The sequence below is a fragment of the Amblyomma americanum genome, chromosome 9 (genome assembly GCF_052857255.1).
Source record: "Amblyomma americanum isolate KBUSLIRL-KWMA chromosome 9, ASM5285725v1, whole genome shotgun sequence".
NCBI lineage: Eukaryota > Metazoa > Arthropoda > Arachnida > Ixodida > Ixodidae > Amblyomma > Amblyomma americanum.
In genome coordinates, this window is record NC_135505.1 from 104,512,757 (window position 1) to 104,539,608 (window position 26,852).

Below are 26,852 nucleotides of genomic sequence, written 5' to 3' on the forward strand. Positions count from 1 at the left end.
CCTTGGAACCGATTATAGCGCGAAGGGCATTGCGAAGCATTAAATGGTGCCTCCCGCCGAATACTGAACACTATTTTTTTCACATTTCGCCGAACATAAATTTTTTCTTCGCAGAACTTACCAGAACATTGATAAAGAAGTATCCTTTCCTGTTGCGGAAGACTTCTGCGCCATTTCCTCCCGGACTCTTTATCGGGATGTGGGTGCAGTCGATGCAGCCGGTCACGCCAGCGAACTTCGCCACTCCGTAAAATTCCTCCGTAACTCCCGGGGCTTCGGCGGCGCTCGGGAACTTCACGAGCTCCGCGAACAATGTCTCGGCTATCATGTGCGATATGCGCGCAATGATCCGCGACACTGTCGGTTGAGACACGTTCACAAGGTCGCCGGTGACGATCCGGAAGGTCCCCGCGCCGTAGAACCGCAAGGCCATGAGCAGCTGAAGCAGCGGCGGCACCGGGAGACCGCGTTCGTCGGTGTTGGCGCGCAACGGAAGCCTCCCAAGCACCTCCAGCACCGCTTGCTTCGAGAAGCGGTACCTGCTCAAGAATTCGGCGTCGTTGTATATCTCCATGGGGTTTTGCCGATTCCTGAGCACTGGCCGCGGAGCGCGCGCGTACCTGTACGCCCTGTCCTCGGCGATTTCGGCGGCGCGAGCACAGAAGTTGACGAAGTCCGAAAAACTGCGCTAGAACTCGGCCATGTCGAAATGCGGAAAGTGGCACTTAAGCTAGCAGAGAGCCTAGCTTAAGATGTCGGGTCGGTAAGTGCGCCTTTGATCTTGACTTAAGTGAAAGTGCTGTTTATGAAACGCTTTAAGCACCGGAGAGCCACTTAAGTCGTACTTTAAGCTTAAGTGTCGTTCTTGAATACGGCGGTAAGCCTCCTTTTAAGATCTTCTCTTCAGAGAGAAGTTCCTTTTGGACCCTGACCGTGTAAATAATGTAAATAAACACAATTGTATCCTTCCTCCCATGATCCAACGCCTTTAACTCGTCGTCTGTCCTGCCCTGGTGGTGGCGCAGTTCGGAGCAAGCGTCGTTTTTGACCCGTGGTCCCGTCGGGAGCGACTCGAACCCAACACTGCTTAGACGGTTGCACAGCCTGGGAAAATAAGCTGTGCAGGTCGAATGAAGGAGGTGGATGCTGTGTGAATGGGGATGGTGCAGGATATGTGAACGATGGTGCACGCTGTGTGAATAGTAATGCTGGCTTCGCCAATATTCGTGTCGTCAGAGTATGCGTGCCTTGCAGCATTGTAGCGGTAAGGTTAGTCACCAGCTCATTAAAACTGGTGCGCTCTGTATCCAGCAGCTCCTTTTGCTGCTGGAAAATCGAATGCGATTTCCCCTTCAACTGCGCATTGCGCTCCAGGTGCTTGTCCAGTGCCTCCAAAAGCTCCACCATTTTGCTTTGTCTGGCTCTACATCCAGGGTCATGGGGTGACGCGCCACTTTCTACAACTTAAAAAAAAAAGAACCAGTAAAGAAAACATGAACGAACCAAAGTTAGTTTCTGACTACTGCAACACACTATATACAAGTCAGGTGTAGTATTACGCACACTAAAGGGTTTCTTAAAAGCATCTGAACAAAAACTGTAGATTACAACACGAGCTGCTCGCTGGCGATTTCGCATCGTTGTCTTCGCTCCCTTTGGGGAGTACAAATGACTCACGCTCAGGATTCACATCGTTTTGGTAGCAATCCGGGCACATATACAGATTTTTTTTTTGTTAGTAAATGACGGCACAAATGAGGATATGGCAGTGCTTCACGGTGTTGGTTTCAAGCTAAAATCGAAGAATATAGATGCATTGCCAGTCTTCAAAAAAAAAAAACGTGCTTTGGACTTACTTGCAGCAGCTTTACTACAAATTTTGGTCTTAGTCAACCGGTCACTTGTCTTTGTAGGTAGTAAGTATTCTGGTCGTGTATTTTCATTTAACCCAGTCAGACAATCAAAACTTTAAGGCTAGACATTCGTCAAATGCTGCCACCGCATACTGGTTGTTTTTTAGGTATCCGAACTTTTTATCTGAAAGGTGATTTAGAATAACAGGAATCTTACTATCAGATTTAAAGATGACTCACTACTTTAAGATCCCGTGTAAAAATACAACGAAGCTAAGCAATTGCAAACAGAACCCAGAATTTTCCTCTTGTGTGTCCTAAACTCCCCATTAATCTTAATGAGCGAATGCGACGAACTATTTGTTCATCAGTAAAAAAAAGCATTTTATAACACGCGAGGCTGTGTATTCGTTGTGCGTTTCGAATGGTTGGACAATTTCAGATCCAATCTTGCTGTGTCCTGAAAAAAAAATATTGTATTGCTTCTCATGACAGCAAAAGAAATAACTGAACTGTTTTACATTCTACTGGCAGTCATGCAAACGCGGCCTGATTTATTCACATAAGCGTCACAGAATTCAGTGCTCTAAGCACAAACTGTTCAAGAATAAGCAACAGATGCACGCTGGGAAAACTTCGGTTGTCATTCAGGGCGATAAGAAGTGAAAACAAATATAAACAAATTGTCAAAAGCGTACATGTAATAGACGCACCGGTAATTTTGTCATCAATAAAGTAAAAAATATTTCACCACACTGTGTGTCTCGTGTTCTGTGTGCACAAAGTTCCAGGCCATGCACTTTGTAAGAACACTCCACAAACGTTGGCACATGACAGCCGCGATGTCCAACGGCACGAGCTTCAGTCTTCTTCCAGTTATCTTTTTTTGAAACATCTTGTTGAATCAAATATAGCCTGGTTATACGAGCCACAGTCGCTGGTCCGCAGAAGCGAATACTTTTTCCACTCCTGACTGAAATGGACTTTCCGTGCCTGCAAACTGCTGCGTACTCGTCGCTTAGCAAGTGCGTTTCGGTGGGTTTTCTCTGTTGACGCGAGTAAGCAATGCAGTCTTCAGTCTTGTTGCGACTCCTCCGGTTAAAGCAGATAAGATGAACCACGTGTCAGAAATGCCACTGCAGAGAGAATGATAGTGGGAACGGCGGTACTTCTTGCCTTCTTGATTCGATGTGCAGTAGAAGGCGTCTTCCCTATGGTTCGGTAATTATATGCAATATGAGCCCTACCATAGAGCCGCGATGTTAATGGTCAGAAGCAGGACAATCGCGTTGGCCATAAGATTAACACATATTTTACGATCAAGAGCAGCTGCCGTTAAAGGAAACTACAAGAAAGCATTTACGAAAAAAGGAAAATTGCTAATGTTTGAAGCACTTGTCAGCGCTTTGGAATTATCTGTACATATTGGGTTCGTTTAAAACGATAGTGAAAAAGGAACAGCGTGTCTGCATAAACGTAAAGCGAAGCGATTGTCCGAAAGTAGAAGCTAAATAAAAAGATACAGTAAAGAAGTAGATGGAAGATTGGAGTCGTGAATTGGGCCACGGGATGCCCAAGCCCGGTAGCGAAGTGAGGCAGTGTCGTCTGCGTCCTAGAACTTGGCGATGAGGTTCTGGACGACGATCTGCTCTCGCTTCATCCGTTGGGCGACCGACTTGGGCATGGCGGGGATCATGCCGGCCACCACGCCCGTGATGAAGAACACCACGTGCTGCGCGAGGCAAGAAATGCGCGCTAAGCTCGAAATGTTGACTCAAGCGTGAAGAGTCTAGTCTCGAGGGACAATGCGTATAAAGCTTCAGAGTGTCTTTTTACACACCAAAAAATGGCCGTGATGACTAAATTAGGAGGTGAACGCTACACTAGACGAAGTCGTGTGAAGCCCATCACACCTTGACCACTTTTTTATGATTTCATAGAGACTGTCGAATAGGACTAGACACCCCTCAGATCAGTTCATCATTATCATAACCACCACCACCACCATCAGCCTAAGAATACTGTTGAAAAGAACTGTGGGGCAGCGGTGGAAAATGCGGGCAGAGGAGTTGCAATTACGTAAAAAGCAGAAAATAGCTTTTCGACGTTTTCGCCTCCTCCGAGGTCAGGAAATGGCAGTGGTAACACACCCTCTTTTCAAGCACCCATTCCGTGGGCCATCAGAATTATTGGGCCGCACAGGCTGTCATTTCAAGAGCGCTCTTGCCGCGGTCCATAACTTAGAGATTTTCACAAGTCTGCAAAATGAAGGCGTCAATTTTCAGCTGCTACAGCTTACAGTTCACTGAGGTCAACGAAGTTTTTACCGGAGAATTCCACAGTTGGAGCAACCACAAAAAGAGCCAACAAAAAATTTTCTTTTAGGCTGGACATTGCAGTCGAGTAAAGTACCGTACTTTGTTGTTTTTTGAGCACTTTCGGTACTTTGAAAGTCGTGCTGTCTTACATCATAGGAAACCGATCAAAAAGACGACTGATGAAGATAGGAATAAACAAAAAGACGACTAGTTTTTACTTGTTTCCTCTTAAGCATATGTTCTACCTGGTACAGTTTTGACTGTCTTGCTGCCCATTTCGCGAATAGATCAGCGCGTTCATGCCCAGGTCTAAGAATTCACAGGTCTGGTTCCCGTCAAGGAGAGGCTCCAAACTAGACAGGGCTGTAGAAGTAGAACTGCATGATCCTATGACGTTCACGGACACTCTGGCGTTTTACCGCAGCAGTCAAAAGCATTATCAAATACCTTCATCCCCAGATGACAGGAGCTCCGCGAAGGAGTGGCGCACGTAAACACGCTCTCATTCTCTAATTTTTACGTTGTGTCCAACTCTTACCCTGTAAAAACACTACGACTCGCTCTGCCCACCCTGCGAAGCCACGTCAACAATCTACCACGAAATCTGGGAATGCCCGAATTCCGGTGGACTACCCCGATCCCCTCACCCTCTCCTGAGGCATGCCGGGAGGCGCGGCTGATTCAATCTTTGCTCGCTGGATAGCAGGAGCTTATTCGTCGAGCTCATTTCATTGGACGTCCCTACGAAGTACTTGACTGAGGACCCCAATCAAAACATTGATGCCCAAAAACGCCTTTTCAATTATTTTTCTCTAAAATAAACCACTGCCACCACCAATTACAGAAATAAATGCGGCTTCCTAAAAGTTGCCGAAAGGAAAGCTGATAGTCGACGTGGAAGATGTGTAGTATAAGTTTTGTGGAAACAAGCATCAATGAAAATAGCATCATAAACCGTTCTCTGAAGTTGGTGAACCAAAGGTGCGTAACGTACATTCAGTGCAATCTTGCCAAACATTTTTTTTGCTTTGCTCAAGGGTACTGCAGAATCTGGTAGTATTAGATACTGTCTCATCAGAGACACGGATATACCACACTCTACCTCGAAGATGACGACGAAGCACAGTTGGGCGGTTGTGATGACCCAGAAGGTACCGGACAGCTGGTATTCGTTCTCGGTGCCCGGTGGTTCCCGAAACCCCACGTACCTGTCCGAGGAAAATTAAACGCGGATATTGTTTTGCACTGCATGTTGTTATCCTGACGTTCGAGAGCAATAATGGAAATGCTTTATGGAGAGGGTGCTTCGGCTAAGTAGGACTCAGCTTTGAAAATCAGAGTGCGTGATGTTACTATAAATTGCTAAAGGTGGCATGTGTCATCAACTAGCCACCCGTCCACATTTCTGCGGGGTGCAAACACCCGTCTAGTTCAGGATTTTGTGCAGCCTTCTAAACCGGAGGAGATGGTTCCAGACAATCCATTTAATTTTATTGTCATTTGATCTTCTGCCAATGGTCTTATCTCTGCGTAACGTAGGCCATGGGTGAAGACGTCGATGACGCCACTTCATTAAACACGCAACGCGCTTATGCTCCATTTAGAGATGAGCGTAAAGGCTAACGATGATTAAAACTATTTCCTCCGACGGAGACCCTTACTCCCCTCCCCTGACTCGCAGGCCTATGGGACGGGAACCGGGACTTCCGCGACTAAAGGCTCGCGAAGACACGTTGGTTCTTCGTGGCTCCAGCCGCCAGGCGTTGCTGGTCGGCGGGGACCACGCTCCGCAGCAGGGGCTTCTCTATTTGCATTATTGTCCCCAGCGCCCGGGGATTGGCGGAGCATGACGTCACGTTTGATACTTCGGATTAACTTTAGCGGCACTACTCCAGAACCGGAAAAGAAACTGGGTGGACGAATTAGAGCAGCCTGGCCAGTGTGGCAGACAGACCGCGCCCTGACCAGACCGGCTGTGTATGTGATCGGCCGTTTGCTTCCTCATGTCCTGTTGCTTTCGTCACACTGACGGCACAGGGAATTGAAATCAACGACTAAGTATATCGTTATAAAACACTAGACCAGGGGCCGTATTTACAACGTCCCTAGTTTTCGTTGTCAATTTCGTGTCCATTCTGTGCTTTGTCAGTGGTCACTCAAATATACCCGCAGCCTTCAAGCGTCTGTGGCAAACGATCTGCCCATTGGGCGATTGGTGACCGGACATCACTATTCGCTGCACATAGCAGCCAATGGCAGCCAGTGGGCTGGTCCGGTTGCCTACTGCTGACATAGCGCTGTTATGCATATTGCATCAAATTTCAAACAGTGGTAAGGCCCGGTCGCCTTCTACGCAATGACTGGGATGCGTGCCGCACACGCTTGAAAGCCGCGGGTATATCTGAGTGACCAATGAGAGAGGACCGAATGTGCACGACATGGACGACGAAAAATTGACAGCGCAGCGAATGCGCCCCGGGTGTCTTTCTTTTGTGCTCTCATTTAGTGCAAAATTTTCATTGTAAAAAAATATGCTGAATGATAACAACCAAATTCGTATTATCGAAAATAACGTTAGCATGCTTCGTTTACGTTATTTGAACTTCAGTCTACAAACTTCAAAAGTTACCATGTGACTGCGCCATGTTAGCACACTGAGAGCGCCGACATAATGGAAGTTGGCTATATAAGGCCATGCGTACAAACAGACCAACGTTCACGGTGATGGATCCGCGGTGAGCGTGAGAACTTGGTTTGGTTAAAATCCTGATGCTGCAGCACGGACACGGCCACGATTAAGTGCAAGAATCTGTCTATGGTATAGTATGAAACGGTGACGCCATGATGGAGCAGGAGCGAGATCAAGCTCGAGTATGGCTGTTTGTACGCGATGCTGAATTCGCTTCTTGTTGTCTCGTATTTAGTAATAGCGGATATTGCTTCCTACAGCACAGTGCAAAGCCATCTGAATAGCCTACACGCATTGCATGTGAATTCACAAATCAGAAATGAAAAAAAGGTTCATGAGGCAAAGGAGGAGGCGGAATTTTCTTTACGGTACCTGCACTCCCTGACGATGGATCCGTCGAGTGTGCCGTTGTTTGGTCGGTGGACGTCGTCGTAGTCGCTGGTGTCGAAGAGGGCCATCGTGAAGTTGACGTAGCCGCTGAGGCTGAGGCCCTTGCTGTGCCGCACCTGATACACCAGCCGAGGGATGAACTCGCTCGTGAAGGCGATCAGGAACGCCTGCACAAGTACGTGTAAGAACCGCGAGGTGGCACTGTCTTAGGGCTATTTTAGTTTTTTTTTTTCGATGAGCTGTCAGTTTGAGCTGTTCGGAAGGAGCTATCTCCCTGGGAGAAGTTTTCCTTTGCCATTAGGATATACACGTAACGAAGAATGTTTTCAGCGTGAAATGTGAGAGTCGCATTTAGGTGAAAAATTTTAGGGCCTATAGATGTTACGAGCGCAATTTCGTTTTCGTCCCAAGATTCATTTCACACCTTTTTTGGCAGAAATTGCAATTTTTCACATGTAAAAAAAAGAAGTTTGGCACTAGGTTTTTACGCAGCTGGCACGCATAAATAAAACACCAGTTCTAGCTAATCTATTTAGGGTGAAGCCAAGCGGATGTTGCGCAGACAAAACATGATTGCGATTAAAAAAATAGTGGCCTTCTTGTAGCCTTCTTGTAGGCTGTAGTCTTCTTGAAGCTTGTAAGGTTTTAAAAAAGCCACACTATAGTAATTCGTCAGTTCAGGATCAGGAAGCCTCCACAGCTCTTCAGAATGTACGCAGTAGTCTGGCCTGAATTCCACACTTACGTACCATGCGCCTATCTTTGGGGAGTTGGCCTACGGAGGGGCTACCTTCGACCCTAGTTTGAGGTTACCGTGGTACAGCGCACCTTTTTTTTTTGTACCACCATGTTTCATCCCGTTGCCCGCCATTTTTCTGGCTGCATCGGAGGGCACGAAATTCTTTCAGCTTCCGTGAAGACTGAGTCAGCTTGTCAAATTTGTACCCACGGCAGCTCAAGAACCGGCATTACCAAACTGCTATAAGGAGCTATCATTCATTGCCCTCTAAAGAGGTGACTTTGTATCAGAATAGCTATATATATGTCATGCTCACAAATTTCATCCAGGTCTAATAGTCACTCCAAAGAGCCAACAGATGAGTATTTACTTCCTTAATCTACTCAACGGTGCCCGGAAACGTCCGCCGACAACCGCAGAGCGGGTACTCACATTGCAAATTACGGCACAGCGCGCAAGGATCCTCAAGATGGCTTGCCAAGCGCCTGAAAGAAGAGATGGCGAGATATTTCCTAGCAAAGACTTTGATCGATGGCAAAAACTAGTTTTGCGCTTCAACATAGACAACTAAAGCGCGAATTGCAGGGACGTTTCTAAACAAGCTTAATGAAGCTACGTAGCTGCCGAAAAATATGTTCGTAGTGTCGAACGCTGGAATAATTCTTCGTACCTGCCGGAGAGTCGTGCGCTCATCGCTTGATCGCCTGGGTGCTGCTGAATTGCGCCAACAACAGAGTTTCAGTGACAAAAGTGCAGAGGCGCTTTGAGCAGCCAATCACGCTGCTGAATGCGTCTAATGAATATTTCGATGCATGCACACTGTTGTCCAGTAGGGAAAGTTGGCATCCAGTACTCGACCAAGAACCAAACTATTCTTGATTCTTCGGCGATCATAACATATCCCGTGGTTGATCTGCCCAGCAAAGCCCATATTTTCTGGTGTTTCTTTTTGTTTGCCTTTCATTTTGTTTCCAGCGATTGCTAGCTGCTCTCGATTATATAGCTTTGCGGGATGACGTCACGCTGGTGGTGGCAGAAACGGCCTCAGGATGCAACCTATGATGATGATGATAGCGAATTTTTATGGCGCAAGGGCATCTACGGCCAATGAGTGCCATGTCACAAGGTGTTTTCGTCTCCTCAATGTGGGGTCAAAGCCCCATTTCTACCTAAATTCTACTAAAAAAGCCGAGCATCATGCCAGGGGAAAACTTGTACCCTCCGTATCACCAGTGGGCACCCAGTGGTACTGGGGATCGAACCCCGCACCTCCTGCATGCTAAGTGGATGTTCAAACCACTAGGCCACCGCTGCGGTACATGATGCAACATACCTGCATGTACGCTCCTCACGCATTTGACTCACTGGCAGACCGCCGCTAACTATGAGGAATGGTAGAACACGACATAAAATCTAATATGTCTGCCGAGCTTTACCGACGCTGCTTCTGTCCTGGGTAAGATACTTTGCAGTGGTTGTGCGATTAGTGAGTAAAGCATGGTCCCGGTCTCTTACATGCGACCGACGTATTTCGTATTGTACTGGACGAGACAGCACTGCTTGAAGGATGAAGGGGTTTTCGCACCGATGTTCGGCGCCCTCTCGGCGACGGGTCGGCGCAGCCGCTTGCTGTATCGGTACGCGTCCAGTCTGATCTGACTGATGTTGTTGATGAGCGCGAACAGCGGAGCCAGGGGAAAGGCGGCCACGAAGAGGGTGACGAAGCCGAACTGGATCGCTGAGGGGCGAAATGAGTATATGGAGGGTGCTAAGTACTGGCTCAAACGAAGCGCTACGTAATATCTGGCTTGCCATGCGAGGTAAAAGTGTTCAAAACATTTTATATAGCATTGCCTAACATTGCCTAGCGGGGCGCGGCGCCCCGCCAGCCGCACGTTTTGATTTTCGCCGCTCCGGTGACGTCATGGTGCTAATCTTTTTTACTAGCGACTGTACAGCAGTTAGCATTTCTGGAGGCACTGTTAAGACCAGTTTTGGTTGCAACAAAAAGCCGTCCCAAGCATTCTGCTTTCTCTACTGGGGAGAAAGGACGATCACCGAATTTCATATCCACCTCCGAGAACGCCCCTTCCCTCCACGTGCAAAACCCTTAAGTAATGTGGTCACCTGTCATCTATTCACATAACCCTCGTTGCTGATTCCCGCTTACAGAACAGACCTTTTTGCTAGCAGGTAAACAACAAGGTGACTACCGCAGGATTCCCGCATCAGGACATTGTTGTAAAGTGAGTTGAATGTAATAAGTCAATAACAAAAAAAATGAAATGAGGAAGAAAAAAAAGACTGGAGGAAAAAATCACAGGACGGTTACAAGTGCGTAAAGCGAATGTTTGAGCCTGAGGTGCGGTGTGACAGCGAACAATTTTCCGCAAATATGTCCTGTTTGTTTTACTCGCAAAGTCCCAGGACAGCAGCCCAGGACTGCAGTCATACTTTGCAGTTTGAGTTGCAGTGGGTTTCGGAAAAACCCCTTCCCGCAGGCGAGGCGGACGCCCAAGCCACTGGAACACCCGTCGCCTCTCTCTCACCCTATCCCTCCCCCCATTTTTATCTACCGAGTCTTCTCTAAAACTGAAGAGGTTCTCCCTCTCTCCACGATGCAACCTGCCAAACGAGGCAAATAGAAGGCAGTAAATAGCAGGAAGGAAGAAGCTACGAAAGCCTAACGCTGTAAGCCTAACGTCGTCTTGATTTATAATTGTAATTTCCCTGCAGCTCACTCATCTCGAGGTACTCGTCGAAGGGCGCCAGCTTGGGGCACTCTTCGAGCAGGTAGTCTTCCTCCCAGCGTGCCAGCGCGGCGCGCTGCTCGGGCAGTAGTTCTTTGCCCTGCCGCCGGCGACGCTGGCGCCACCAGGCCTGGAAGATCCTGCACGCGGGTACGTGGTTTAGGCCGCTGAAGGTCAACATCGCCAACAGTTCCGCATCCTCTAAGAAAGACGATAAAAAAAGCAACCTTTTGAGTAATCGATGTTTTGAACTTACGGAATCACAACTTTGTTTCCGGTCTTGATGAGTTGCTGGCCCACCATGACCGTGGCCAGCTGGACGAATACTTCGTACAGGCAGCCTCCTTCGCACTGCGAAGTGTCCAAGTTCTGAGTTGAAATCCGCAACCAATTCCTCCCTGTGACTAATGCTAATACCGCCTCGCAAACACAATCATAAATTGCCTCCACTTCTGAATACATTTCGCACAGGCTGCCTGAGTACGCCCACTGCGGAGGCTGTCCACACTACCCACGCGTCTATATAAGTCTTTCATGAAGCCGCTGACATTTTATTTGTGTTCACAATCATCATCATCATCATCATCATCATCAGCCCTACTACACCCACTGCAGGGCAAAGGCCTCTCCCATGTCTCTCCAATTAACCCTATCCTTTGCCAGCTGCATCCACCCTTTGCCTGCAAACTTCTTAATCTCGTCCGCCCATCTAACCTTCTGCCGCCCCCTGCTACGCTTACTTTCTCTTGGAACCCACTCCGTTACCCTTAAAGACCAGCGGTTATCTTGCCTTCGCATTACATGCCCTGCCCAAGCCCATTTCTTTCTCTTGATTTCGACTAGGATGTCATTAACCCGTGTTTGTTCCCTCACCCACTCTGCCCGCTTCCGATCTCTTAACGTTACACCTATCATTTTTCTTTCCATGGCTCGCTGCGTTGTCCTTAACTTAAGCTGAACTCTTTTCGTTAGCCTCCACGTTTCTGCCCCGTAGGTGAGTACCGGTAAGATTATGCTGTTGTACACTTTGCTGTTGTTCACAATAGGGTGACCCTATCGGCTAGGGGCATAGGGCATAACGCCCCTCTGGTTATTGCTCTGGGCATACGCACTGTCGATCGCCCCGTTATTCCCTGTACCGCTAACCGACGGGGTCATTCTATTATAAATGTCGCTAATAAGAGATAACGTATGACGTTAATCCGCGCTGCAGTTTATTGGTCATTCCAATCGACAGGAACACCTATAGAAAGTATTCACCGACACAACTGCAGCCGTCATTTTGTTGTTTGTGTAGCACTGCGTAATGCTGCCTGCTCCAGCCTGCCCAGCTGAATATACGCTGCGGACAACAAAATCGCGCCCGTGTTCATAGATGCTCCAGTAACAGTGAAGCTTTAGTACGCACCATTCACAGGGCATATCCGGGATTTTCATATATCTTTTTTAAGATTCAACCGTCAAAATTTGTTCAGGTATCTTGCAGAACTGAGTCGCATTTGCGACTGATAAAAAGAGGTTTGACCCCGCTGAAAACTGATTCCACGCTTTTTTTGCGGCCCAGTAGGTACGGTTAGTGTCTTATTGTTCGCGCCTTTTGGAGATTTTGTAGAAAGGCGGAACTAAGTGAGAGCCCATTTACGGTGGCAATAAAAAAGCCACTCGAATTCACATGCATTTCAAGAGGCGGTAAGTATTAATAGCTTCTTTAGCTTTCGTAACACTGCTACTAATACACAAACGCGTGCACTGGAGACATCGAGGGTTGTGATCTTTCGCCGTCTTTTGAAAATGGCAGTATTTTCAAAAAGTCGATGACAGTTTCCCCTACTTCTCTGAGGGAACATATCTATGATCCTATCGACCGGAATAAAGAGTTGGAAGTAGGCCTTGCGAATGCCCTCGTTTTCACCTCTTCCTCTTCTCTCTTTTTCGCGAACGTTTTTAACTGAAATAATAAGGAAAAGAAGAACGAAAGAAAGAAAGAAGGAAAGAAAGAAATAAAAAAAGAAAGAAAGGAATAAAAAGTTTTGAAGCGAATTCAACAAACCTTGTCAAGAGTATAGCCTCTCCAGTGGGTCTCGCGTCCCGGATCACCCGAAAACCTGGATCATTGGAGAGAGGTGTAACGGTTGCCGTAAGCAGGAATGCACCGATCAGATTTATTATGCTCCTAAACCCGCTGCCAGTGATACTTGAATGAACGAATTCTTATTTTTATTTATTATTTCCGCATCCTTCCTCGTACTTTTTCCGCAGAAAGAAATTTCTATTAGCAAAAATTTATCGCCTGCCCCTTTAAGCCACCTTTCGTCTGCAGACGAACATCCTGCCCATTAAGAGGTCCTGCTCGACTCGGCTGACTGCGTTTCGTGGGCAGTCTCGCACCTGACGCCTATGAATGCTCCTTGTGACGTCATTTCCTGTCCATCGTACTGCCACTGGAAATCTCTAGCTGGTACTTTATGAAAACATTACAAGTTAGGAGCAGGAACACACATCATGATGCTAACTGACTTTCATGGGCCTGCCTTGATTTGAGGTCATTCACATTGTGTCTAGTATTATTTTCACTAATACTATTTGACTACTTGACACAACTTTGACACAAATTGTACACGCATCGAGGACAATACAGCCAGCTATTCAAAGGAAAATTGTAGGCGTGACTTTCAGGGACAAGAAGAGAGCAGACTTGGTCAAAGAAAAAACGAGCGTTGATGACATACTGGCAGAATTGTAGAAATGGACATGGGCAGTACATGTAATGCGATACGAAGATAACAGACGGTTGTCAAGGGTAATGGATTGGATTCCAAGAGAAGGCAAGCGTAGCAGTGGATAGCACAAAGTCAGGTGAGTGGGTGAGATTAGGAATTTTCCGCGAATAAGGAGGGCGCTACTAGCAGAAGAAAAGGTTAAATGGAGAGATATGGGTGCTGTGTTTGCCCTGAGTGGACGTTGTTAGGTTGCTAGTGAAAATGATAATTTTTCCGCAGATTTTTTTATCTTAAAGGTTTAAAATAAGCATAATTACGATCGTGAATATTAACTGTACCCAGAGAAAGACATTCTGAAAGAATAGAGCAGAATACGAAGCTTTTAGCACACAAAAATAAACCGACTATCATTTTGGTTCAGTGCCACAGGTTCTGCTGCCAAGAGCGTCAATATCGAAGGCCTGCGTGGTACCTGAAAATTTTCGACTCATCATCATGGTTCAATATCTCAAACAGGAAATAATATTACCAAATCAGCCGATGTCAAAGCCCGCCATGAATTGTGAGTCGGAAGCAGCGCAGCCCCAGATGCCCTCGAAAGCGTTAAGCACGAATTTCGGCCACGATATTCTAATTCCATCTGTCAGAGCGGCGCTGTGAAAAGAGAAAGATAACGTTGCCTGTCCAGCCAGCGCCTCCTAGAGGAGGCGCTGGTCCAGCTTTGCCGAGCGGCAGCTTTATGCAGGCCGTGCTCACCTTCCTTTGAAGAAGGCGATATAGATGAGGGTGGAGTAGTTGTTGAGGAAGGTGAAGAGGAACATCTTGAACGCGAAGCTGTACTCGTAGTCACGCTGAGTACGAGGCCGTTCTGGAGGACAAAGGAAAAGGACAGAAGAAAGGAATGAAGGAATGAACGAATGAAGCAAGGAAGAAAAAAAAATTGAAGGGAGGCAAGAAAAAAAAGCAAAAACGAAAGGAACAAAAATGACAGAAAGACGACAAACGGCAAATAGGGTGCCCTGAAGGAGGACTGCATGCAAGTTTTTTTTTTTTTCCCCCGTGAACTTCCAGTTAGCTTCGACGCTATCCAATCGTTACCGGTGATAGCTGATAGCATGGCTTTGAAGGCTAAGCAAGAAGAAGAATGTAATGACATGCCCTTTCAAGGTTCTTTTTTTCTTTTTTTTCTGTCGCGTCACTTTCATGGGCACGATTGCCAAGTGGTTTTGATGTAGCCAGCTGAACCATGCTTTTCAGTCGTGCTTTGTGTACCATATGAATAAAGAGTAAAGAAAAAACAAGCAGAAACACAAAGATAAAACAGGAAAGCAGCAGTGCGGGTCTTGTAGGGTTTCCTCTTTACAATGCTGTCTCTCAGTGACGTACACTCTCAACGAATTGGCATGCATATATATATATATATATATATATATATATATATATATATATATATATATATATATATATATATATATATATATATATATATATATATATATATATATATACTGGTAAAAAGGGAGTGAACTTTGCTCTAGCACTTCCAATTAGGAGCAAGGTATGCTGCCTATAGCCCTGACTGGCACAGGTTTCCATCACTAAGTATAATGACTATCTATGGTTGGAAACGGAATGAAATTTCTTCTTTAAAAATGCGAAGTTCTAGCAGTTACAGAAAATTTAGCGAGTTTGAAATCACCTCTAATTGACAACCTGAAGCCCTCCAGTGCCACGGTTAAAAATTTTGTCTCATTGCTAACTGCATCAAGTTACTATGCGCTTGCAGTGGTAATGTATATACTACTGGGGACAACAGTTTCCGGGACTCGAGTTCTAGGATAAACGTTTATTGTAGCTGCAACTCGCTACCCAGTCGCCTGACATTGTGTGAACGCATTAAAGGCCTAATGCTTCTTGCTCTCTTCACAATATCAGGCGAATGGGTAGCGAGGTGCAGCTACAATAAACGTTTATCCTAGAACTCGCTTCCCGGAATGTTTGGTCCCCAGTAGTACCTCCCTTGCCAAGAGTAAGCATTCCGTATATTTCGTGATCGAAAGCTACTCCGGAACTAAGGCAGTGCACACTGCCCCTTAAAAAGCATGGGCACTAGAGCACAAGCTTACACCGTTCTTAGTCCCATACATGTGTATTCGTTTTCAGCGTGTATGTGACATGATAAGGTGTATTTGATAAGGTTTGTATGGGCCAAATTGAGAGAGCTGCTGTAAACCACTCTACAGTGGTGAGCTCCGGATGAATTGAACGTCCACATTAATATCCTCGCACGATTGTTTCACTTTTACTTTTATCGAAACGCTGCCATCGAACCAAGGATCGCACAAGCGGCGTCTAGAGAGGTGGAATGGTCATGTAATGAAGCCATTACTGGTGCTACTTTGCCCTACGTTTTTGGTCATTGTGTCACTGCGTGTGCACAGAACTTTATTCTCAGTTTTAGTCACAGATGGGATGCGATGCACCGCGCTCGCTTGGGACTAACATTTCCAACCCTTTGGTAGAAGCCACGGTGAGCCATTTCAAGTCAGGCACACTAAATGAACGAAAAATTGACAATTGGTTTTTGGGGTGACCCCGCCGTGGTGGCTCAGTGGTTAGGGCGCTCGGCTACTGATCTGGAGTTCCCGGGTTCGAACCCGACCGCGGCGGCTGCGTTTTTATGGTGGCAAAACGCTAAGGCGCCCGTGTGCTGTGCGATGTCAGTGCACGTTAAAGATCCCCAGGTGGTCGAAATTATTCCGGAGCCCTCCACTACGGCACCTCTCACTTCATTTCTCCCTTCCCTTACGGCGCGGTTCAGGTGTCCAACGATATATGAGACAGATACTGCGCCATTTCCTTTCCCCAAAAACCAATTAATTAATTAATTTTGGGGAGATGAAAGGGCGCAGTATCTCACATGTCAGCGGACACCTTAACCGCGCCTTAAGGGAAGAGATAAAGGAGGGACTGAGAGAAGAAAGGAAGAAAGAGGTGCCGTATGGAGAGCTACGGAATAATTTCGACCACCCGGCGATCTTTAACGGGCGCTGACATCACACAGCCAACGGGCGCCTTAGCGTTTCGCCTCCATCGGAACGCGGCCGCCGCGGTCGAGTTCAAACCCTGGTACTACGGATCAGGAGCCGAGCGCACTAACCACTGAGCCACCGCGGCGGGTCAATAAATGAACGCGGAAATCTGCTTTTTATGATGAGCGCGCCCGTGTTTCATGGAAGAGCCGGTGTGGCGCTGGAAGCGCTGCTTTCATGTTTTCTTGTTAGAATGCGCGTTGCGCTATATCGATTACAAAACCAACTCAATTGTTTACATAATGGCATCTTCTCATTGAAGTGAGCCAAAACAAGTACAACTGAGACCCTGAAGCGAGTCCGGAGTCACGTTCTAGAAACACGAGGACCTGACAAAAACTGACAGAAACCACCAAACGAAATCGATCGTTTTCTCAGCAGTGTACGTGTGTTCCTTACGGAACTATGAAAACAAAATTTTTTCTCCCAATGAATTGTACTTCTTCAAAGGGGCTTACAGAAGCCGAAGTATCAGGGGTTGTTGCCATTTTTCCTTTGCTCTGCTCCCCGAGAATTGAAATTGGTACTTACGAAGCCAACACTGCTAAACTTTTTAGCGGAGCCAATTCCCTTCTCGCGTTAATCTTGCCATCACACAATATTCTCACCACCTGTGTACAAATCTAATTTACCAATTCGCAACGCATCTTTTGAGTACCAACTAGGCCAACATTATGCATATTATTGAGACCTCCATGGCCTGATCATCTGGGATACGTTTCATGCCTGAGCAGTTAGGTGTAGGACTCATATTTTCTAGCGCTTAGTGAACACAAGGGACAAGAACACAAACACACAGGACGTACGCTAGTCAGGCACACTAAATGAACGAAAAATCGACAATTAGTTTTTGGGGAGAGGAAAGGGCGCAGTATCTCACATGTCGGCGGACACCTTAACCGCGCCGTAAGGGAAGAGATAAAGGAGGTGTAGGACGTTTCTACTGCAGCGCACAGGGTTAACGATGCCAGAGGTTACACCACTTATTTCGGACAAATTCATCTATGGCGAAGTAACACAAATGGCGAAGTAACCTGTCTTTATTTAATCAGAAGTACGTCATTACAGCTTTTACAAACACGCGCACTAGCGTTATTGCGCATTTACGCTCCGTAGTGAGTCCGCTCCACAAATTTTGCAGATTATATATACACGTAGCAGGAGGCTTCGGTTGGATTTATTGGAAACACTTATTATCTTCTAAGCGAAAAAAAAAACGGCAGGAAATCGACTTTCGTTTTATAGAAATATTGAGCAGAGATTCGGAGAGCTGGAGCTGTGATGCATTCATGGTTGGCGGACAGCGCAACAAAGGCGGGAGAAGACAGGACAGGCGCTTGTCTTGTATTTGTCCCGCCTTAGTTGCGCTGTTCGCCCACCATGATTGCTTACCGACTCGCCCAGATCTAAGCTTTAGTCGCTTTGACACATCTTACGGGATATCATCCCGCTCCCCACCCCCTCCCTCACACCTGCAATGAAGGTGTAGTAGTGTGGGGCCTAAAGTCTAGAGTAGCCTGTGGGGTGTATGCAACACCATAGTGAAGGCCTCCGGATTGATTTCGACTGGCCGCGGTGCTTAAACGTGCTTTGATACCGTAGAGCACACGGGTGCTTGTTTTCGTTGTGCAGCATTTTTGAAGCTCTTACAGTGCTTCTGTTTTCTCAATATCACCCCCATTCATCACAGCCCCCACTGTTGCACTGTTTCAGTGAGAACAAATGCCTAGTTTGCACGCACAACATACCTGTTCCGCTATGCACCGTGTGAGCGAACGCGCGGATTATAGTCCTGATCACGAGAAAAAGCGAGATAAATGCTGTGTACTTCATTGGTTGTGTTATGTTTTATGGCTTATAAGCGACGAATGCTAATGTGCGAGAAACACCTTTTTTTTTTGTCGCTTCTTCAGAAATATCTTAAATAATTTTGTTATTTTTTTGGCTTCAAAGAAAAGTTTGCGGCAAACAAAAAGTTCATGGCCAAACCATGCTGTGACGGTCACCAAATATTCTTGCTCTAAAAAGCACTTTCAGTGCAAAGTAAGTAAACATGCTGAACTGCGCCGTTCCTACAAAGTCTCTTTTGAATTAATTACTCAAACCATTGAAGTCATAAGTAAACGTGCTGCTGACTATTAATTTATTCAACAAAGCCAGGTAGCCTCGTTTGTGTTTCGTGCTGGTGTGTTGTCGTCCTAAGCAAAATTACAATATCCGCGACGAGCGGCAGTGGTTTAAGTGTATGCATAACTTCAGAACTCTTAAATTGCAGAATTCACAATTGATACTTATATATTTCCTTCATTCGGTTCCGCAGCTGTATTATACCTGGTAATTTAATGAAACTTCTTTCATTATCCTCTTTACAGTTATAAACTACTACGGAATGAAAGGAAAACTTTCAGAAATTTTACATTTTTAAAGAGTATAGCTAAAAAGAGCCCTAAGTATTTACACTGGCCCCGATTGTTACTTATGCACTTGCTTTCTGTTCGTGATAAGTACGCATTCTGAATCAGCACTGTTTGCGCGGTTTACATTATACTTTAATGTCAATATTTCTTGATGTGTGCATAACAAGCGAACGCGTACACCCACGTTCCGAAGCTGCACTGAAGTTTACGTTGAACTCAAAAGGAGTTCATCCTAAAAGCCCTCTTTTTTCATTAAGCATGCCTGGCCTAAAGTGGTTCTACGCGGCTTCTTGCAAAGGGTTCAAGATATGAGCTGCTGCCATTCGCTGCGCATCGCATCCCTGCAATAACCGAAGACGACATCAAACAAGTTGCGCACGCTAATGTGTACGCGGCGAATGAAGTGGCTGAATGGTAGATTATGTCGCGAGTGAATATAAAAAAAAGCAAACAGCACCGTTGATAACTTACCGAGGTCAGTTAAGCGGGCAGCTACCCATCCATACACCTGATGAGGAAAAGATACACATGTGTATGACACCTTCGAATATTACGACAAAGGTTCAGGGGGACGCAGCTTTAAGAAATATTTTAGACATTAGTGACATGACCAAGTGAATGAAAAGCGACTCTCATGCCGTAGTCAGTGCGATGACAGATGTGATCGGCCGAAGCTTTCATTCTATCACTGTACTTTTTGTTTTGTCGGCAGCTTTTCAGTTTCATCACAATGATCGAGATTCCCTGTTTTCTCTAATGGAACTGTGTGAGCAGCAGTTTGTGTTTGTTTAGACTTGGGTATTGTAGAAGTTGTCCGAAAACGACCTCCTCTATAACACGGGGAAAGGCGGATAAAAGAAATTGAGCATAAAAGTCGCGCAATCAAGTGTGAAATGAACAGTGGCTGCCAGCTTTTCGCATTTGCCGCGTTCTGCCTTGGGTGCCTGGTAACTTCGGACATAAAGGAAGAACAGCCAGGTGTCCGCGCACGATCACACACCTTGTTCATGCCCAGAATGATGGCCAGGTTGAACATGGACGCGCTGGCGCTGGTGCCGATGTGTGCCACGGGCCGAGAGAACTTGCTCGACAGGAAGGTGACCATGACGATGCGGTAGCCGATCATGCCCATCACAGTGCAGATCACCACGCACAGCTGCGCGAAGAGAGTGTATGCACCGTGAGCTAAAATGCGTCTGGTTTTGGAATGGCACTCCAGCGCCCCCTCTGCCGTCTTTTAGACATCATAAGTAGCGTAGCCAGTCTAGCGTTGTCCGGGCGCAACATCAGGACTGTTTTTTTAGCTCCAAACCAAAATAAAATTTTCTTGAACTATAAATATTCTTGAAACTTGAAAAGGTGTCACTTGCAGCCTCTGTTCACAGCTCACGGTTATAATAATTATATTACTGTTTCTGTTTTAGGCAACAAAGGAGCGGCCAACTTATATGACAGCTGTGCGAGATAATAAATGTTCTGGGGGACATGATGCAAATTTAATAGAACAGGCGCTGAGATCGACGTCAAAATTTTCTTCGCAACACATTTATTTACTGTTGAACTGCCTTCCGTCCACGTCATCCTTATTCTGCTTGTCCGGTGTCTTTTTGAGATAGCTGATCAAATATCATCATCATCATCAGCCTGACTACACCCACTGCAGGGCCAAGGCCTCTCCCATGTCTCTCCAATTAACCCTGCCCTTTGCCAAGCTGCATCCACCCTTTGCCCGCAAACTTCTTAATCTCATCCGCCCACCTAACCCTCTGCCGCCCACTGCTATGCTAGCCTTCTCTTGGAATCCACTCCGTTACCCTTGAGGACCAGCGGTTATCTTGCCTTCGCAGTACATGCCCCGCCCAATCCCATTTCTTCTTCTTGATTTCGACTAGGATGTCATCATGGAATACCAACTAGACCAACTTGTCTAAAAACAAGTGTTACACTTCAGCACTGCCTTACGTCGGTAACTATACTTTCATCAGGGCTACAGTCATAATCCGCGCATTTCCTTACTTGCTTATTGCCGTAAGTGGTGGCCTGCAGTTAGCACTTAAAATGCTTCTCGCTCATGAAAAGGCTTCTGCCCGCGTGCTTGGTGACAGAAGTATGCCATCACTTCTTTGCGTAGCGCCGTCCTTTCCTCTTGAAAACTATAAACAGATAATACGGTACACAGCACTCTGCTGCTACTTGTTAAGCTTGACGGTACCCCTGAATCTACACTATAGCGGAATTTTTATACTGCTTTCCCACTTTTCATGTTCCTTTGTGACGGGTAGTGAATAAAGCGAATTTATACGATGATGCACTTATTCATTCAGTACATGACGGGTTAGACGGGTTTCCATTCGATTAGATTTGGTTTGGTTTTGTACGGCTTAACGTCTCAAAGCGACTCAGGTTGTGAGGGATGCCGTAGTGAAGGTCTTCAGGTGATTTCGACCACCTGTGGTTCCTTAACGTACACTGACATCGCACAGTACACGGGCTTCTAACATATCGCCTCCATCGAAATGCGACCGCCGCGGCCGGGATCTGATTGGGCTGGAGGGATTGGCTGCTGGTTATGGTTACATTTTCTTTACACTATGCGCTGTTACAGTATACCTTCTCAAACGCGGAATAATAAAAAAAAACTTCGCGGGAAGAGTATGGTAGAGATTTTGATGTCTATTCATGCTCCACAGGAAGGGTCTTATGTTTTAAGGGGTTTAATGTCCAAAAACAACTCAAGCTATAAGAGACGCCGTATTAGAGGGCTCCGGATGAATCCTTCACTTGGGGCTATTTAACGTGCACAGACAAGGCACAGTACCAGGACCTCTAGAATTTCGCCACAGTCTTGGCCGGGATCGAACTCGCGCCTTTCGGGTCAGCAGCCGAGCATCATTACCACTCAGCCAGCGTGGCGGCTGCTGCACAAAAAGGCCCCTGGTGGATTTATTGGAGAAGACAGAGCTCAAAATTTGGCAGTCCCGGTGAGAGAAAAAAAAATGTAAAGGTTACGGCTTTAAAAGACGTCGCCATGCGAAGACCCATCGCATCATTTCACATTCACTCCGCATATCTCAGTTCTTCACATAGTTCTGAGCGTATTCCTCGTCGACCGACATGTTTTGCTTTGTTGGAAACACAGAGCAAACGAAAATCTCAAGATCGCCTTCATACGATCCGAAACACGGATGACAATTAGAGTTATGTTGACTACGAGTTGCCCCCTGCCATTCCGTTACGTTAGTGGAATGTTAAAAAATAAATATAGAAGCAACCCCAGCTGACATACCATTAACAGAAGGATGACATTGGCAGCAGCGACTCTTCCGATTCTCTCCCAGAATGGAACGTGAGGTTCGTAACGCTGAAAGGAATCAGTGCAGTAAAAATACATGAAGTTTAATTTTGTATCTGCATCAACGGATGCCGTTTAATTACTGACGTTGTCTTCCTGTCGCGGAAACATATGCAACGAGCGTTTTGGAGCCCTAAAACTTCAAACCAAGACGTTTCCAATGCAGGGTCATTTCACAGCGTGAATAGCGTGAGCTACATTGGACAAGAATCGGCAATACGCACTTTCAGGTACCCCATGAATGCAACGGTGTCATGTTCCGCATCTTTAAACATGCTGATGAAGTTATACGTAGACCAGTCCGAGCTGAAATGCTAGTCGTCTGGGACACATGCTTGCTAATCTTTACATCACCTTCGCAAGTGCGTGAGGAAACTATTGAAGGTGTTCGAGCAAAGCCTTGCAACTCTGGCATTCTGCTTCGCTTACGAGTGTGACGGGATTGAGCTTGTAGACCCGTGCTTTGGCTTCATAATCCGGGTTCACGACTTCCTGAATGTAAATAAATGCAAAATGGCAACAATTAGGCAGGAATATTAACGCACATGGCAAACGTTTCCTAAAAGGCGAACCGGTCACATTAGTGGCTAAAAGGGAGAGCTCTGAGGAGAGGCCTCTTTAAAGCAACTTCTACAGGTCAGAGAAATCAATTCTTTACTGCCTATTACTGGTCAAGGCGTTTTAGTTGCTTCCTGGAAATAATGATGACTGGCATATTCATAACAAAAAATTGACTCATTGTCACGGCATGTAAATTAGGTTTATTGGTAGTCGAAGCCTTGGTGATCCCCTTATAATTGCAGCATGTGCCGGGTCAGAAGTTAACATAACTATACCTCCAGACTCCCGTAATTCAGTTGTCTATTAGTGTATTCTTGTGCTTCGGCATATTCCGTTACGAACCCAAACTTCACACACGATTACAGCTCGACGTGGAATGATATGCGAAGGCTGTTACCCGTCAAGTAGCGCAAACAAAGAGAAAAATGTAAATCCAGTGTCTAACAAGATCGAAAATTATGACAACAAATTATTTTGGTGTTCACAACTATTATATAAACGGTGAAATAATTTTGACATCACTCAATAGCGACAAGTTATCGTATTATGCTTGGGATATAGCAAACGGTTGTGAGCCAAATATAGAGAAACAGAACGGCCTAGTCGCGTCTGTTTGATTGTGCTTGATTTTAGATGTGCACCCGTCTAGAGTAATCCCTCTCGCGTTTGCTGCTGAAGTTCCCTGATGTAATCACCCGCAAAGATGATTAAAATTATTGCTAGTTGTTTCAGATGATCCAATTTAACGTCTTCTTAATAAAGCCCGAACTAAAGTGTTTGTCTTTCAGAGATGATGCATCAAAGCAGCAAGCTTATAAGTTTCTCAACAACCGCAATGTTCCCCTGGGATGGCGTTAGTGCCCGAGGCTGTGGCGTACGTGCATATCTTTCAGAGAAGCGTGAGCGCAAATCTGCTGGTGCGACTTCGGAAACAGAGCGGAAATTATTGAAGGGCTTCATATATATTTCAAATACTGGCCTGTGTGGCGGGCCGTGACGAAGCCGTACATCCCCAAGCTCTATCCAGAGACAAGTGGCAGTGAACTCCTACCAATCACAAAAACGATTTGACTGCCACTTCGAATTATGTGTTCTCAGATTGCCCAGTTAATACAGTCGCATCAACCTCCGCGAATCTGGCCAGCTATGACAAAAAAAATCTTATGCAGCTTTCTTATCTGTTGATGTTGCCTGGTGGTAGAGCACCTGCCTAATACGCTGGTGCTGCCAGGTTTTATTTCCAGTACCGTAGAGGACACGCCCGTTTTGTCCCCGAATTGTCCCCGGGTACCCGAATTGTCGTGTTTGACTTTCCCTTTGTTAATGAAACAGCTATTTTTAAGAAAGGCCTTGCTAGATACAATTCAATATCTTTTCAAAGTATTTATTACCAAATGGGAGCGTAACATAGTGCCACAACTGTATGACGTTCAGGTTGGTGCAAAATCTAATAATTCGCTTAATTCAGCTCCACTCCACATAGGATAATCGTGCCAAGCTATAAGACTACAACTAATACTCATACTTGGTCGATGCAGTGCACATCAGAGAGGTATTTCACTTTGAGAGGAGGAGATTCAGGTTAAGTCCCCACACTGACCGTGAGGGTGTCCACGTTGCTCAGGTTCCACTCCCAGGCGAGCACGACCTGCTGTCGCTTCCAAAACTCGATGAATATGGTGGCTGCGAATGAAGGAGGCAGAACGAAATGTTCTTTTCGTGGTAAGCAACGGATATTACCTAGCGGCAGGGTATGCAACGACTGAACACAAGAAAAAGTTCCTCCTCCAGACAGGAATAGCCGTAGAAAGATGGCGTCAAGAGAAAAATGATGTGAGGATGTGATATCTGACCCCATTTTCCATTCACCCTCACCTCGGAGACATTAAAATGGCCATCATTTCACAGGTATTTCTTCTTCTCCGCCCTTCGTATTTACGTCATTTATTTATGATCATGTCTCATCCTGCAGTGCGACAGTTGCTGCGACAGTTGCAGCATTCTGCTTCCCTGCTTGGGCTTTTATCTAATACACTGAACCAAATGCTCGAAATGGTGCAGCGGTCGCATTAAGGCGGTAATGCAACAGTGCCGGATAGAACTCTTTCATAGGGTTACGACAAGTCATTACGAATGGTAACAAAAAGCCTGGGTGTAGTATAGCGTACCACATGACGAGACTTATGAATACACAGGACGTCATTTGGAACACTCGCCATTTAAGATTAAAGGAAGTTCATAATTTCTGACGGATTTATTTGAACGTGTTGACTTCATGTATACTGAAGTTTGCATTCCCATTATTATAGCCAATAGTTTACCACGCCCCGCATAAATTTGTTGCTTTTCAGCTTTTTGTAATGTTTGTGTGCTTTTGGAATATAAACTGCGTCGTATGATGAGCGTATACACTCACCCCATAGCGACATGAATACCGAGAACCCGACTGTGCCCGAGTTGTCGAAGATGGAAACAATCTGCGAAGTAGCGAAACACAGCGCAACAATTATTTTCTGCACGAAACACCGTTCATAAGAGGTTTAGAGCAGGTATTCCACTGCACTCACTGGCCTTTCATAACATGCACGGCAAGCGGCATATTGCATTAAGAAAGCCCCATTAAGGGCAGCTCTATAATACGGATAATTTGCTAACGAATAAAAAAAATATGGCAGGTTCTAAGTCGTACGACAGGTGCGATGGACAATGTGTTGGTTTTCATTTTAGTCGTGCATTGCGACCATTGTTAAATACAAAATATCAGCAGGTGACATTATCATCATACCACCACGACTGAAATTACGCCTCTGCAGTCGGTATCCAAATGCGCATTCTTATAAGTTGAGTTGTGTAGTTGAGGCACAACGGCTCAACTGCAGCGTCAGGTTTCTCTCGATCCGATGAGGTCGGACACTGTTCGCTTCCCTCTCTAAGAGTTCGATTCCTGAACAAATGTATTCGAATTCACGCTGGGAGGGACACTTTTCCTGTGTTCACTCCCCGATCGATTCGAAGCATATGGCTGCCGCGGTGGCTGAGTGGTTATGCCGCTCGGCTGCTGGCCCGAAAGACGCGGGTTCGATCCCGGCCGCGGCGGTCGAATTTCGATGGAGGCGAAATTCTAGAGGCCCGTGTGCTGTGCGATGTCAGTGCACGTAAAAGGACCCCAGGTGGTCGAAATTTCCGAAGCCCTTCACTACGGCGTCCCTCATAGCCTGAGTCGCTTTGGGACGTAAAACCCTCATAAACCATAAACCATCATAAACCATAAATGATTCGAAGCATATCCAGACGCCGCTGACCAAGCCAAGTGGTGTGACGGTCCATTGAGGTCACGCTTTCTGATGCACTTAAGCTTCCCCATATGTATTTAAAAAAATCTGGTCCGAGTTCTCCGAGAAGTGCTGATCGAGATTATCAATGCTTTAGCACCCGTCTATGTGTGATCTAAGATCACAGATTGTTGAAATTCTGCGATCCGCCAAGTCGTCTCATTTGAGAAGAAAGCAGCCGTCAAACCTAAAACCAATCTCACGGCGAGTGCGTGCTCAGAGCGACGCAAAACACAGGAAAAGCACGCGAAACATTCGTCATTTTCTACTTCAGATAGTGGTTGCCCGGTCAGCGTATCGAACCGTTGGTCATCATTTGCGCGGAGCCAGCTCTCCTGTTATGCGACTCGGGCACCAGTTTTGTACAGCCTTTATATTAAATAGTATACAGCCCACCGGTTTCTCTTCTTTAACTATGGTTCATATTGCCGCGAATCTTTGCAGTGTCTGTTTGTTCATTCTTCAAAGCTGCCGGCACGCCGCTTTATCGTTTTGTTTGTGCTACAAGACGCGACCAGATTTATCTCGATTGATCGCCTCCAGGCCGAGTTAACTCTACGTTGTTCTAGAATGTTCGAGCAACTTTTCACGCTTTATTTCGAAAGTTCACTATGCGCTTTAAATTGAGCACGCCGACAG

The 26,852-nt window shown here is 46.1% G+C and overlaps 1 protein-coding gene across 4 annotated transcripts in view; it reads right to left on the reverse strand.

Moving 5' to 3' along the window:
• Positions 1–1,404: 1,404 nt before the first annotated feature.
• LOC144103938 (anoctamin-4-like) overlaps positions 1,405–26,852 on the reverse strand; it is a 58,786-nt gene continuing 33,338 nt past the window's right edge. For 2 of the 4 annotated variants that reach the window (XM_077636658.1, XM_077636656.1), the window contains exons 17-31: positions 25,298–25,358; positions 24,482–24,564; positions 22,750–22,812; positions 22,255–22,329; positions 19,969–20,124; positions 19,440–19,476; positions 14,216–14,327; positions 12,790–12,844; positions 10,996–11,090; positions 10,731–10,879; positions 9,575–9,727; positions 8,422–8,474; positions 7,233–7,417; positions 5,274–5,379; positions 1,405–3,585 (exon numbers count right to left, since the gene is read on the reverse strand). In XM_077636658.1, the coding sequence (XP_077492784.1) occupies positions 3,466–3,585; positions 5,274–5,379; positions 7,233–7,417; positions 8,422–8,474; positions 9,575–9,727; positions 10,731–10,879; positions 10,996–11,090; positions 12,790–12,844; positions 14,216–14,327; positions 19,440–19,476; positions 19,969–20,124; positions 22,255–22,329; positions 22,750–22,812; positions 24,482–24,564; positions 25,298–25,358 (1,503 nt within the window). In that variant the 3' untranslated portion in view covers positions 1,405–3,465. The remainder of the gene's footprint in view (positions 3,586–5,273; positions 5,380–7,232; positions 7,418–8,421; positions 8,475–9,574; positions 9,728–10,730; positions 10,880–10,995; positions 11,091–12,789; positions 12,845–14,215; positions 14,328–19,439; positions 19,477–19,968; positions 20,125–22,254; positions 22,330–22,749; positions 22,813–24,481; positions 24,565–25,297; positions 25,359–26,852) is intronic. The other 2 variants (XM_077636657.1, XM_077636659.1) reach the window with 2 other exon arrangements.